Source organism: Sphaeramia orbicularis, chromosome 7 (genome assembly GCF_902148855.1).
Source record: "Sphaeramia orbicularis chromosome 7, fSphaOr1.1, whole genome shotgun sequence".
In the NCBI taxonomy this organism is placed as follows: domain Eukaryota; kingdom Metazoa; phylum Chordata; class Actinopteri; order Kurtiformes; family Apogonidae; genus Sphaeramia; species Sphaeramia orbicularis.
The window spans coordinates 26,530,459-26,543,317 of record NC_043963.1 but is presented as its reverse complement, the minus strand read 5'-3'; the positions used below and the strand labels follow the sequence as shown (position 1 = coordinate 26,543,317).

The following is a 12,859-nucleotide window of genomic DNA, read 5'->3' as shown; positions in this document are numbered from 1 at the left end:
TCTTTCCTGTTGTGCTGTTACACAGTTATAGCAAACATTTTTTTAAATAAATAACTTAAATATACAAATGCAATGTAGAACAACATCCCTTTCATCCAAATATTTGCAGTGCGTTATCCAGTGGTGTGATGTTCTCATTTTTTGCATGGTCATGTCGCTTTTATTGTGAAAGGGTTTGACCGGAAGTGTACGTGTTGATGAAGCTAGCGGAAGAAAAGTGAGGTTTTTGCGGAACATAAACCTCAAAACATAACGTTAAGAGGAAGCTCATACCACAGTGAGTGACAATTTATTTGAATTTTTCACGAATATCATATAGTGCTGTGATAGTCGTGTGGAATATATCTTATTGGAAGTGGTTTGTCTGAACTTATGAGGCTGTTTATGATGCATGAATCAGGTCGCGGTGCTGCTAACGGTACCTGTTTACAGTTAGTAGCTAATGCTGCTGTTATTCGGTTTATGCTGAGTTTTCACTGATGAAATGATGAGTTTTGAGTTAGAAACTGCAGTTTTTAAAAAAAATTAAATTTAATGAGAGTGAGTGTTATAAAGTGACCGCAACAATGAAATGTGTATTGGACTTACCTAGCTACCGGACATACCGGCTAACTACATAACACAAATCACAAGACAGGAACTGAGTTAAACAATGTCCCTATTTATTTTTTATTTTTTTGTTTTTTGTTTTTTCTGTTCTAAATAGTTTTTAGTCTCATGTGTTAAATATAATGATGAAAATAACGTGCTCAGATGATACAGTCACAGATAGATTAATTATTTTAGTGTTGTTCCTATTTGTATGACTGTTTTCCTTATGTTTAATTCAGATTTACCACCATTATATGACCTTTACACCTTCTTCACACGCTTATTTTAACAGGAAACGTGTAAATTCTTGTCATACTGTGTTCCCTCAGATTTCTTGCTGATTAGGGAGGGCAGAGATACCATGTGCAAGTCACATGAACGACAAGGATGAGGCATAAACAACAAGGGGGCAGTTTGAGGAGAGAGCCACTGCACCGCGTTTTCCAAGGGGAGGGGGTTTACTGCTTGTAAAGGCCTGACACAAGCAGCCCCCTGTCAACCCCTTCCACCCTGAACTTATGCAATGAACAGCACCACTGAGGCCCCTGGCACCACTGATGGGGATGTGGCTGTCACTTATGTGCTGGTGCCATTTTTCCTCATCACTATTATTGGAATCGCTGCAGCTGTGGTAAGTGTCCACAGGATAATTCACACAACAATGATTTATAGAAAACTCTAAGAACGTCTGCAAACTGTTCTATAGAGATTTCTATTTTGACTGCACTAATATAGCTTCATAACTTTACGGGAGAGGCTGAAATATGCTATGATGAGACAGATTGAGTGGCCTACTTACACTGCAAATATGTAATAATATACTTTATTGTGTTTTTTTCAGGTCATGTATATCCGTAAGAAAAGGAGGTAAGACTATCATCTCCTGCTGCTCCTGTTACAGCTATTTTGTGCCATGAAATGACTTACTATTGATTTCATGGCACAACATGCTTGTCTGAAAGTGATTTCATTAACATATTGTTTGATTTGTTTCCCTTAGACTTGACAGGCTGCGCCATCAGCTGTTACCGGTTTACTCGTATGATCCAGCAGAGGAGCTGAATGAAGCTGAACAGGAGATGTTATGGAGAGAGGAGGACACAAGGGTACGATCAGTCAGGGATTTCGGTTTTTTTAAGAAAGTGTAAAGCTTCGTTCTAAGTGAAGTTAGAGGAACATATGCAAATTGGTGATTGGGTAAGTCATGTTCTGGTAACATGTCCGTTACTGTTGACGTGTTACCCACAGTTTTGTGAAGTGCATTGCATCACTTTCTCAAAAAGGGCGCTAGTTGCTCAATTCATTACTCACATTCTCTTTCACACAGAAACAAGCCTCAATAAGCGCTGTTTGAAGCATGTTAGTAATTTGTTGTAGAAGAAATGATCCAAAAAACCTGAAGACAAGTGGATAAATGATAGCAATAGCACGGTTGAAACTACAAAATGATGCACTGGGTGATCAGAAACACTAGATGGCATTATTACCCATGCTTAAAAGTTCTTAAATGACTTTTATCCCCATTTATCATCTTCAGACATTGGAACATCTGAGCCATTATGTTCGATTCTTTTGTGCAGTTTCATTGCCAGTGCACTCAAATCACCATTAGGATTGTTTTATTTTTAGTGAGATTTTTCCTCCGCTGGTGTTATCCCACTATCCAATACAGTGAGCATTTTTTTCTATCATTCAAAAGAAACATGACTGTATAGAGATACCAGAAAATCCATAGAGTAAACTTTCAGCTGTTTTCATATGAACCTCATGATGAATGAACTCAATGGAAATCGAATCAGTTAGATCTGCTTACACTGTGGGTTGTAGATTATGCACTTTAGCAAGGCCATTGTCCCTATAGATCAATGCTGCAGGGGTTTTTTTTTCATATAAGCAACACAAATTGAATTACACTTTCATTGTATTACAATAGTGGCACATGTACCTGGTGCTGATACATATGGTACAGTTTCAACAATTAAAACATAAACTGCCATGTTTGCACAGTCACACATATCATCAGTTTTACACACTCTCTTTATCACTGCCCATAACTCTTATCCTTTAACAAAACTGTAAAATGCTCACTCTTGCATACTTCATTTTATGTCCTCAGATTATACAAGGCTGGGCCAGAAGTTATCAACAACGACGCCCTCTGCTGACCAAAGATGTCAATGCATGATGCTGATCAACTGGCAAAGATTATTTAAAGTTTGGAGAAGACACTCAGCCAGAGCGATCACTAATTTTCAGAGTCATGCACTTTGTTCTCAGTTTTCTTTCCTACAACCATTGACCCTTTAATTTTCAATGCATCAGCACCAATCAGCATTTCTGTATTTCCTGCCTTGCGAAAAGACAGTGACTGTTCATTTGCGAGATTCTAATGCCAATCCTTTGTGCCTAACAGACGCAGTACCTTAAACTTATTTATTAGAGTATTTATTCAACTTATTTTTTACAGTGGTATTTGGTGATATAGCTTTAGAGCAGTTGCTAATGGTTGATATTTGTTAATAGTTTGGATATGGTCAGCAGCTTTTAGATACAATCATTTCTGCATTGGGAGGGTTTATGTAGATTATTTTCAGTTTGAGGCCCAAAATGTTAAGCATTTAAAGTTTCATACTGATGTAAAGTACTTTAAATCAGCCATTCAGATGCATTTCAGTTTCATCTTGAGTCCAGTGATCGAACATGCCCACTTTAATTGCTCACATTTTTTAACAATCCGCCTCACCATCCGGATCTCATTGTGGTTTTGCCAAATCCTATGAGTCTTATCAATGGTATGAAAGGCCAGATATGGAAGTAAATAACACCAACCTCTTCACATCCTTAAAATGAGTCGTGACTAGTGCCCTAAATATGTCCTGTTTAGAAGAAATGGCACCAGCACAGATTTACCTCGAGGTAAATAATCTGTTCAGATGAATACCATGGGTCTGACTGTATCACCACTCAGGAAACACTTCATCCATTTTTTTTTTTTTGGGAGATGAATTTTAATCTTCTGACCTTTATTTGCCTTGAATTTAAACTTAGTACAATGAAACCGTTAGAACTGTCTGAAGACCTGCACTCAATTCATGTTTTGCTGCAATAGGTTTGACATTTAGGGCGTTTCAACCCAAGACTGAACTTTAACATTTACATGATTTTTAAGTCCACTTTGAATGTGAAGACATTTTATCACAGACTTAATCATCAGGTGCTCACATCATTGTTCATGTGTATCTACTGAAACAAGCCACTTGCCATTTAAACTTTATGAAGGTTACATATTATAGGACATTATTTTTCACGTGTAAAAAAACTTAAGTTTTGATGTTAGGTTGCACTGTAAGAATCAAACTACTGATCTAAATGTGAATTTGGAAGCACTGGTATGAAGTTACAGACTGTTGTACAATTTTTTGCTGTGTTGGGAGAGATCAATATGCTGTTGATTTAAGCATTGAGGCTGTAAAATAAATACTATTATGTCTTTGTCAGTTGCAGCTGTGAATCAGTCGATATATGCAGACAAAATGACAAAGAAAATTTCTCTTTATTGACCATTTCTGATACAAATTGTTGTAGGGCACCATAGAAATATAGACATTGTACATTTATATACGGTGTACATTAAAAAGAATGATCCCATCCTATTGAGTTTACAGTATATAAATGAACGGATGCAAGATGTTGGTATGTAAAATGACACCGATACAGTCGAGAGTAGATGGAGGATGTTGAAAGAGGTGAGATGAGCATTATGAGTGTATGACCGTTATGATTATGGCGAGGGTGTGTGGTAGTGCCAAATACACAGTGGCCAACAGATCAGTTTAAGTGGAAAGAGCGCCCAGTCTATCACAAACACACATTTTGTCCATGAAAATCGGAACCAACATTTCAGTGCACCAGAAGAATATTTTGAAAAAAAAAAAAAAAAAAAAAAGGATAAAAACACACCTGCTAATCTACCACAGTCAGCGAACACAGTTGTCAAGCTGACAGGTCTCCCTGACTTGCTTCACACATTAAAAAACAACCTGTCTGCAAGTTCTGTTTATGAATGAGCCAAGATGTGCTGCGCATGCACACAATCACAAACCTGGCATCGTAGACACCTCAATACAGTCAGGTTAAAAAAAAAAAAATGTACACAAACTATGTAATAACGACATCTTTCCAACTCATGCCAGAGGTTACATTAAACAACAGAAAACCAGTTAAATGCAATTATTAGGTAAAGTAAGCTGTTGAGTGAGGTATGAAGTCCCAGGTCTTGAATGGCCTGTTTGCAGTTTTCCGGGTTTCATAACTGAGGTTGTAGCAGCTTAGGTGTGTGAAAAACCCAGTTAAGTGGACTGTGACCAAAAGTTCCCTGACACTTAGAAATACACGCACATCTTTTATTTTTCCTGTAGCAGACAGCATACAACACATCTTTAAAGACTAAGAAAGTATATTAATGTACTAAGTGATGACAGAAAGACTAAGCTAGGTGAAGCAGTGAGAGCTAGATGGAATGAACAACAAACAGCCCTGTTGGATAGTAGTGCCACTAACTATCTTTTTTTTTGTTTTTTTTTTTGTTTTTTTTTTACAATCACACTCCTTGTTTGACCGGTAGCAGTTCGCCTTACGAGCGATTGAGTGAGCATTTGGAAAACGGAGGACTGTGTGAAGACAAAGACGGCAATGTAACAGCATTTGTAAAAGCTCCCTGAAGAAACGACATGGATGCTCTCAGCCAAGAGTTCTGCCACCGTATCCTTAAAAACACCATTACCAAAAAGATTTGAGCTTTATTATCATATGGAGAAAAAAAAAAAAAAAAAAAGCAGCACACATGTTTTAAAATGGTATGTAACCCAGAGGAACAAAAACAGTAAGTATGATTGGACTACTCGGATTATTAACAATACAATCTCCCCACTACACGCTGAAAACTGAAAAGGAAGTTAGGACTAAACTTAAAACTCATCTACAGGAAGAAGGGTGGAACTGGTAAAGATTACTTTGCTCTACTGGTGAGACAGATTTAAGGTGGAGAGAGAGGGGGGGGGATAGATTAGATCAGACATAAAGACACATTTCTACCGCCAGTTACCTATTCTCATCCTAAGCTCTGAAGCCCAACTTGTCTAGAATACGATGCAAAAGGATAGGTTAACCACTTCACACAACACACAAAAACAAAAAAAAGAAAAAAAAAAAAAAAAAAAACAGCAAGTTTAGGTAAAATTCACCTTTGTCCAGTACAAAACATGGAGAAAAATCTATATGCCCTACCATCTCAGATGCAGGTACAACAAATAAGTAACATTAAGCAGAGAAACCATCTTTACTGGGGGGGGAGAGGAGGGAGGGGGAAATGTCCAGGCTCCACGGAGCACACTTTTGTCCAGTATAAAAGACTTGTGATAACATGACATGTAGAGAAAAGGGCTGTTACCTTTCATGTAATTCTTAGATCTATGCTTGAGCAAGGTCCATCGTTCTATCCAGTGCTGTTGCATGATATATGTACTGTATTAACCAGAACTGGGCTGCATCTCCAACACCAGTTCCAGCACATGACCACTGTTCACAACAAAGCTCTCTTGCCAAAGGAGGGTTAACAGTAAGTCAGTATGTTGAGTGAGGTAGCATGCGTTGTGAATTACTGGTCCTCTTCCTCTTCTTCCTCAGATGATTCCTGGGACGCCTTTTCCTCCTTCTCCTGCAGCAGAAAGTGAGGATAAAAAAAAGAAAAAAAAAGCCCTTAGTCAGACCTCAACTACACCCACCAGGAAAATGCTTCTCAAATACTCCAAGTGCCATCAACATTCAGCAACAATAACTGCCTGTGATTCATGTCTCAACAAGACTGTTTTTAACTTCAAGAACCGACATGAAAAAAAAACACACAAAAAAAACCAACATAAATGTTAATATAAATCCCTTTGATAAACCACTATGGCATGAAGAACACCCAGGGGAAGAGTGAGCCATCTGTAGTGAAAAAGTGATTCAGAGCAGTGAGTCACAATGAGACATCCTGCTTTTTCTTCCACAAACTCACTACTGCCCAAGATGTTCATTCATAAAAATATGAGAGGCTACTAAGGAGGGTAACTTTAGGTCATTCCCTTCTGTGACTAATGCAATCCAGACTTCTTTTAGAGTACGCCCTAACCGCTCATGCACATGACAGAATGTTACTACAAGACCGCAATTTCTTCCTAGATTAAACACATGCTTTTTGACCGGCTGTGCATGGTCAGGCAACTACTTCTGCAGCGTATTAAAAAAAAAAAGGAAAAAAACAAACAAAAACATCCCAAGCTGTCAGCTGTGCAAGACTTGAATTATTAAACTCTCAGATTGTACACGTTACCAATAAGAGGGGAACCTAAATGAAAACACAAGAGTGAAAATGGCTGTGATGAGTAAAAAAAAAAATGGACTCATCGAAAGAGGAGGAGGAAGAAGAAGAAGGGGGCAGGAAAGAGAATTAGGAAAATGCGATTTCGCCCTGCAGACAGTCATACCAATCATAATTCAATTGGGAGAGGAATGGCATAACAAATGTGAGCATTGATGTAACGTGGTCAGAGGGTTCTTACCTCCTTCTTAGGTCTTCCTCTGCGCTTTCCCCCTGCAGACGCAGTCGTTGTTGCCTTCTGTGAATGAAATTTTGAGAAAGGAAATACATCAACAAGCAGGATGGGACGTCACATTCCACGTGTTGTTGTGCTCTACACCTACAGGCCCACGCAGACCCCTCTGGTTAAATCGAAGGCTGATTTTGTTGATCAGTATTTTTAAAAAACTGGTATACACAGTGTAATTTTTGCAGAGCTCTGCCTCTGTTTGCCTGGAGATGGCAGTAGTACCTCTGTAATAAGCCAGATGGAAAAGGGGCATTGGGTTCATTGGCTATTATCTGGAAGGCCGACAGGAACTGCACACAGGGCACTCCAGTTCGCTGGCCACCTGGTCTGAGGCTCAGAGACAGCTGGTGGAACCGAGCAGAGACAAAACCTCCACGGCTCGACCCTCGCTACCAAATCTATATCATACATGTATGCGCGTTCGCTCGCAGTCTCGCTCCCTCTCCGCTTCTACCATACATAGCTGCAAAGACAGAGCGCACGGGGGAGCTGGAGGGTTGGGGCGAAGGAGAAAATCAGTTGTTGCTATGGAGACGACAGGCAGAGAAGAACTAGGGCTGTGTGCTGGGTGGGGGCGGAGGGGTGCTTAGTGTCAGCTTGGAAACAGTCTTGCGGCCTCTGCACCTGCACCGCACTGTGCATGACAAGCTGCAGGAAGCTGGAGGACAGGAAGTACATGAGTGAGCATCACTCAGAAAAAAAAAAAAAAAAAAAAAAGTGTAAGGCACTGAAGCAAGGTCTTTACAATGGGAAACCCTAACCTGGCTATTTTTGACACCAAGAGAAGGGGAGGGGGGGGGGGGGCTAAATTGCAGCCAACCAATAAATCACTAGTAACAACAGGACATCCCTTTAAGAGGATGAGGTTAGCTACCGTTGAAATTTTGATTAACTAAAAGAAATCAGGGGTTGCAAAAAGGAAATACTTGCGAGATAAGATGGCAACTATTATTACAATCACAGGACTGTGTGTGTGTTCAGGATGAATCTTAGCTGACATGAGGAACATGACATGGACAAGCAAAAAAACAGCCCTACAGACAACATTGACTTACTTTGCCCTTGTTGCTCGTCTTGTTTTTGCTGCCCTTCGGCCGTCCTCTGGGCCTCTTTGGAGTGGGTGAACCACTGGGCTCCTGGAAAGCCAAGACAGTCAATCACAATGTTAGCATGACAAAAAAAAAAAAAAAAAACTCATTTTTTGGTTTATTTTTAGATTTGTCGGTTCGAGTCAAATGGTGAGTATTCTCCTACATGACACTAAGTCGACTAATTCAAGGTCGGTGTAACTGACACGCACTTAAAGGCTGACAGGTGGTCAGTGCCACAGGTTGCCATGGTCTGACATGAAAACAAACTATGGAAAATACTGTTGTCTCAAACTCACCACATGCATTTAGAACAACTAGATTTTAAAATACAAACACATGGAGCCATATTTGGATGTGATATGACCAAATATTTGAGGAGAGTGCCATCGAACCAAACATGCAAAAGGGGCTGAGTAAGATAAGGCATCTTAAGTGTGATATAAGGCATCTTATTCTTGTGATAATTTGTGGCTGCGAGCTATGTCATGGCAGACTCATCTCCTGTTGCATTTCCACCATGTTTACAACCGCAGCTCATAGCAACCGAGCAATTCAATACGAAAACACAGGGCGTTGAGTGACAGCTATATGAGCCATTCTGCGCTTTGACTCTGCTATGTCATCCATTAAATGACGAGCAGAGGTGGGCAGCGAGGGGGGTTAAAACCGGTTTAAAGGTGTTGGATTACAGGTTGCTTACAATCCATTGAAACTCACAGGAAGTGTGTCGAGGATGTCTACATTTACACTGATCAGGGTGAGCAAATGGTCACAAGGGCTTGTTACAGCCATGTCTGGAGTCTTCATTTCATAGAAGGATCAGTGAACTACACACATGAGCATCTTACCTGCAACAACCTGGACTTAAACATGCTTTAGTTTACTCCCTAAAAGGGTGAATCTTACCTTAGCAGATCTGGGTCACTTATGTTTTTTTTAAATGGACATGCATACATACATCTTATAATGGCACACTTTCTCTGCAAATATGCAAATTGAAAAAAAATAAATAAATAAAAAATTAATAGGACTACTCACGTCAGAGGATTTTACCTGGGGCTGCTTACGGGGTCTTCCACGCCCCCTCTTCTCGGTTCCCTCCTTCTCTTTCGGTGAGACTGTCCCCTTGTCGCTCATGTTTGCTTAGCTTTCAGACCTAGGAAATAAATCACACTGGTCAGACGCGCCAAGCAAGACAAAGTGTGGGGTTTACGCACAGTAAATACCCGGGGCTATTCAACTCACTGACCGCAACAAAGCAAAAAAATAAAAAAATAAAAAATAAAAAAACGACTGAGGTGAACCGCACATCGGTAACAAGTTAAACTCAATTAATCCGCGCTGATTTCCAGGTCTATTTCTGTCTCCATTACATGGTACAACGGAGCCGCACAAACAAGGGATTGACACCAAACCGGCTCCGATGATAAAGCAAAGCCTCAGTAGGCGGTCAGAGGCCTGCACAGACCTGCAAAGGCGACTCCACTATTAAAAAAAAAAAAACGTGTTTGCAGGCCCGATTTCGGTTTAGCTTGTCCGGTAACGCGGCCTGCACATGAAGCTATCACTATCCCACGGCATGTCTGTCTGCACGCCGGGGGCCGTGGAGGGATACCACCGCCGTTACGCACACAATAGCCGGCGTGCGCTTCCTCCATTGGGGCTAAAATCCTCCAACCTTGCACTAACCATCTATTTTTTTTTTTAAATAATAGGGGAAGGAAGAAGAAGCGTACGAAATGCAAAGAAGCGAAGGGGTTGAACCGAAAGCGGTGGAGGCGGCGGTGGCGGTAGAGGGAGGGAGGGGAAAAAAAAGCCCGAGCGAGAGCAACAAAAGGCGGATTCAAATCTCCGGCGTGCAGCCTCTTCTCTCCGGAGCTCCTGTAAAACCCATTAAAGCGACTTGTGCATGCAAAGTTAAGTCAGTCGACGTCGTTTTACTTGCACTCACCTCCTTCAATAGGAAATAACCTCTGATGAAAAAAAAAAAAATAAGGCGAAATGTTTCCTTTAAGCCTGGCTGGTTATACCCGGTTAAAAAGCCTTGCACCGATCTATAGGCTACAGCTTTTATTCGTCAAACACACAGCCCGCCCCTTTAAAATCCCAGCTCATGCAGTGTTTAAAAACACAGTTATGAATCGGAAACGAAAAGAGGAAATAAAAATAATAAAAATAAAAAAAAATAAATAAAAATAAATGATCGAATTTAAAAAAATAAAAAAAATGCGTTTGATATTTACCAGCAGGTTGAGGAGTTTATTCCAACGGCGTCCTAAATATAGCATGTGCGTCTTGTCTCCTGCAGATAAAGGAAAAAGGCGCCAGCCAGGAGGAGTTTTGGGGGCAATTTAAAGAGCCGCCCTCATGGGAGAAGAAACACTGGAGGGCGGAGATATGATAAATGGGCCACCAACAGTACTAGAGGAGCCCACACCCCTCCTCCTCCTCCTTCTCCTTTTGGGCCCCTCTCCCCCCAGGTTGATCCCAAAACACCCAAAAATATGCAACAGTTTTTCAACTCTACTGTAACCAATAAAATATACACAATGCCAAAATACAATATGGCTCATGATGCATGTTTGCCATCCTGCAAAAAAAAAAAAAAAAGCCAAAGCAGTTTCCATAGAGATGAGTAAAAAAAATGGTGAGTGAACTATGACCTCCCCCTACATAAACAAACACTTTTCCAAACTGGTACAAAGCTTTTTCTCTTAAATGTTATCCTTTAGGACCATTTGCAAATATTTCACAAAGTGTTTTCATGCTAAAGAAAGTAAATACTGGTGTGTAAATAAAACAGCAGGTAAAAATGTAGTGTAGGTGTGGAAGGAGGTTCGGTTTGAGGTTACAGGTTAAAGTTATTTTCAGGATTTCATTGAAGTTATGTAACTCAACACAGGGGTAATAATGCAGAGGAGTCCTAAAAGAATATGTAGATTCAATTCAATACTGTAAAGTTAGTGCATATTTGTGATTTCAACAGGAAAATATTGTTGAATTTCTATCCACATGCTTTGGTTACATACTGTATAAGCTTTAAATCAGCAACATTTTGATTATTAAATTGAATTTAACTGCGCAGATTTAAGTTACATTCATTAACCAATATGAATTACATCATGGGGGGGGGGGTGACATCACTCCAAGTAAACCATAGTGATCCCTCACTGAAATGAAAAGTGAAATTTAAATTTGTTGCATGAAAAATTTAGTAGAAAACAAATTTCTTTTGACTTTTATAGTACAGACTATAAAATGTGTAAATGTGTGCAGCTCATCTGAAAAATTCTGAATGTTTAATTTGAAGTTTGCTACAAGCTTTTTTCTTAATTTGTCATTATTATTATTATTATTATTATTATTATTATTATTATTATTATTATTATTATTATCATCATCATACATGGTCTAAGTGATTTAGAAATGCTGACATTACTTATAGCTTTATTTAAATTATATTTTTTCAAATGCGTTCCTTTCAGTATAAAAATAAGCTCTATTTTGGAGTTAAGGATAATAAATGCACTTTTTCCAGCCTGTGTATGCTGCGCGTAGTTGTATACAGTTTTACATAATAAGAAAAATGTGATGCATTTGTTCATTGTCTTCTTTATTGTAAATTGTTGCATATTTGCTTAATTGTTACACAATATACTCCGTAATAAGCTCTTGTCATATTTAATGAAAACAGCTAATTAAGTTGTAGAAAACAGCCCACAAATTTAACGTGAAGAAAAAACAACTGATAACTCATTATAATATAAGTTGAAAAGTCTGTTTGAGTTTTTAACAAAAGTTCACATGTCTGTGCACCAGTGCATATTGGATCATTCAGTCTTAAATACGACTCTGGGTCAGTTAATAAGTAATTTAGCTACTATGTTAAGCACCTCTGCCTCTTACATTCATATACCAGGAATGGAGCCTTTATGTTGGCGCTATCAGGAGTCTGTGAAGCTTTTACATGTGAAAAAGAAAAACCATGTGATGTGTGTTGTATGGTTTGGGTGTATTTAGAGGAGATGAAGCAAGAAGGTACACTAGAAGAAGCTTGAAACTGTGCTCTAATCAAACCACCTACTGGTACTTTCACACAAGGGTTTTTGATGTAAATGAGCTGCCCATCTGGAGTTGATGGGTCCTTTACGCAATTGAAAACAGATACTGAGAATGTAGAGTGGTTGAAACACGCGGTTTTATGTATGTACGTATTTCATCTTTCCGTCCCGTCTGCCATGTGAAAACCTAAATAACGCAATGCAAATGAACACGTCACATAATTTCTGCACCATAGCTCCGTTGCCGCCTGCAGATATAGCACTTGGATATCAATGTACTGTACATACATGATGAGGAGAGAACGGAGGGAGTTAGTGAAAAGGAGATTGCATAGGGTATGAATGAGAGAGCGCTTTTCTCAATGAGTCCAATGTTCTGCTCAGCATGTGCTTGCCTGGCATGCCACCCCTCTCCCACCCCATTTCTCACTCTATTCACTTCCTTCCTCTCTGTCTTCCCCAAATA

At 39.5% G+C, this 12,859-nt stretch overlaps 2 protein-coding genes across 7 annotated transcripts; one reads left to right on the top strand and one right to left on the bottom strand.

The window, feature by feature from the left end:
• Nucleotides 1-171: 171 nt before the first annotated feature.
• smim29 (small integral membrane protein 29) lies at nucleotides 172-4,725 on the top strand. Its single transcript, XM_030138589.1, has 5 exons — nucleotides 172-277; nucleotides 921-1,222; nucleotides 1,433-1,458; nucleotides 1,592-1,697; nucleotides 2,708-4,725. The coding sequence occupies exons 2-5, from the start codon at nucleotides 1,115-1,117 to the stop codon at nucleotides 2,774-2,776; spliced, it is 309 nt and encodes a 102-aa protein (XP_029994449.1). The 5' UTR covers nucleotides 172-277; nucleotides 921-1,114; the 3' UTR covers nucleotides 2,777-4,725.
• Nucleotides 4,523-10,707, bottom strand: hmga1a (high mobility group AT-hook 1a). 6 transcript variants are annotated; one of them, XM_030138592.1, is made up of 5 exons: nucleotides 10,284-10,435; nucleotides 9,371-9,488; nucleotides 8,297-8,377; nucleotides 7,194-7,250; nucleotides 4,523-6,307 (listed from the first exon to the last, which is right to left on the bottom strand). In XM_030138592.1, exons 2-5 carry the CDS (start codon nucleotides 9,467-9,469, stop codon nucleotides 6,248-6,250), a joined length of 297 nt encoding a protein of 98 aa, XP_029994452.1. In that variant the 5' UTR covers nucleotides 9,470-9,488; nucleotides 10,284-10,435; the 3' UTR covers nucleotides 4,523-6,247. The 6 variants fall into 6 exon arrangements, with proteins under 6 accessions (XP_029994452.1, XP_029994455.1, XP_029994454.1 ...); XM_030138595.1 differs by having other exon boundaries at nucleotides 9,386-9,488; XM_030138594.1 differs by lacking the exons at nucleotides 4,523-6,307; nucleotides 10,284-10,435 and adding exons at nucleotides 6,314-7,007; nucleotides 10,576-10,707 and having other exon boundaries at nucleotides 9,386-9,488.
• Between the last annotated feature and the right edge of the window lie 2,152 nt (nucleotides 10,708-12,859).

What these genes read in the sequence shown, in the direction of transcription:
- smim29 (XM_030138589.1), top strand. Translation starts at nt 1,115, where the DNA reads ATGAACAGCACCACTGAGGCCCCTGGCACCACTGATGGGGATGTGGCT. An exon ending in TTGGAATCGCTGCAGCTGTG is followed by an intron (nt 1,223 to 1,432) that starts GTAAGTGTCCAC and finishes TGTTTTTTTCAG; the next exon opens with GTCATGTATATCCGTAAGAA. An exon ending in TATATCCGTAAGAAAAGGAG is followed by an intron (nt 1,459 to 1,591) that starts GTAAGACTATCA and finishes TGTTTCCCTTAG; the next exon opens with ACTTGACAGGCTGCGCCATC.
- hmga1a (XM_030138591.1), bottom strand. Translation starts at nt 9,469, where the DNA reads ATGAGCGACAAGGGGACAGTCTCACCGAAAGAGAAGGAGGGAACCGAG. An exon ending in CCCAGGTAAAATCCTCTGAC is followed by an intron (nt 8,378 to 9,370) that starts GTGAGTAGTCCT and finishes TTGGCTTTCCAG; the next exon opens with GAGCCCAGTGGTTCACCCAC. An exon ending in GAGGAAGACCTAAGAAGGAG is followed by an intron (nt 7,008 to 7,193) that starts GTAAGAACCCTC and finishes TACTCATCACAG; the next exon opens with CCATTTTCACTCTTGTGTTT.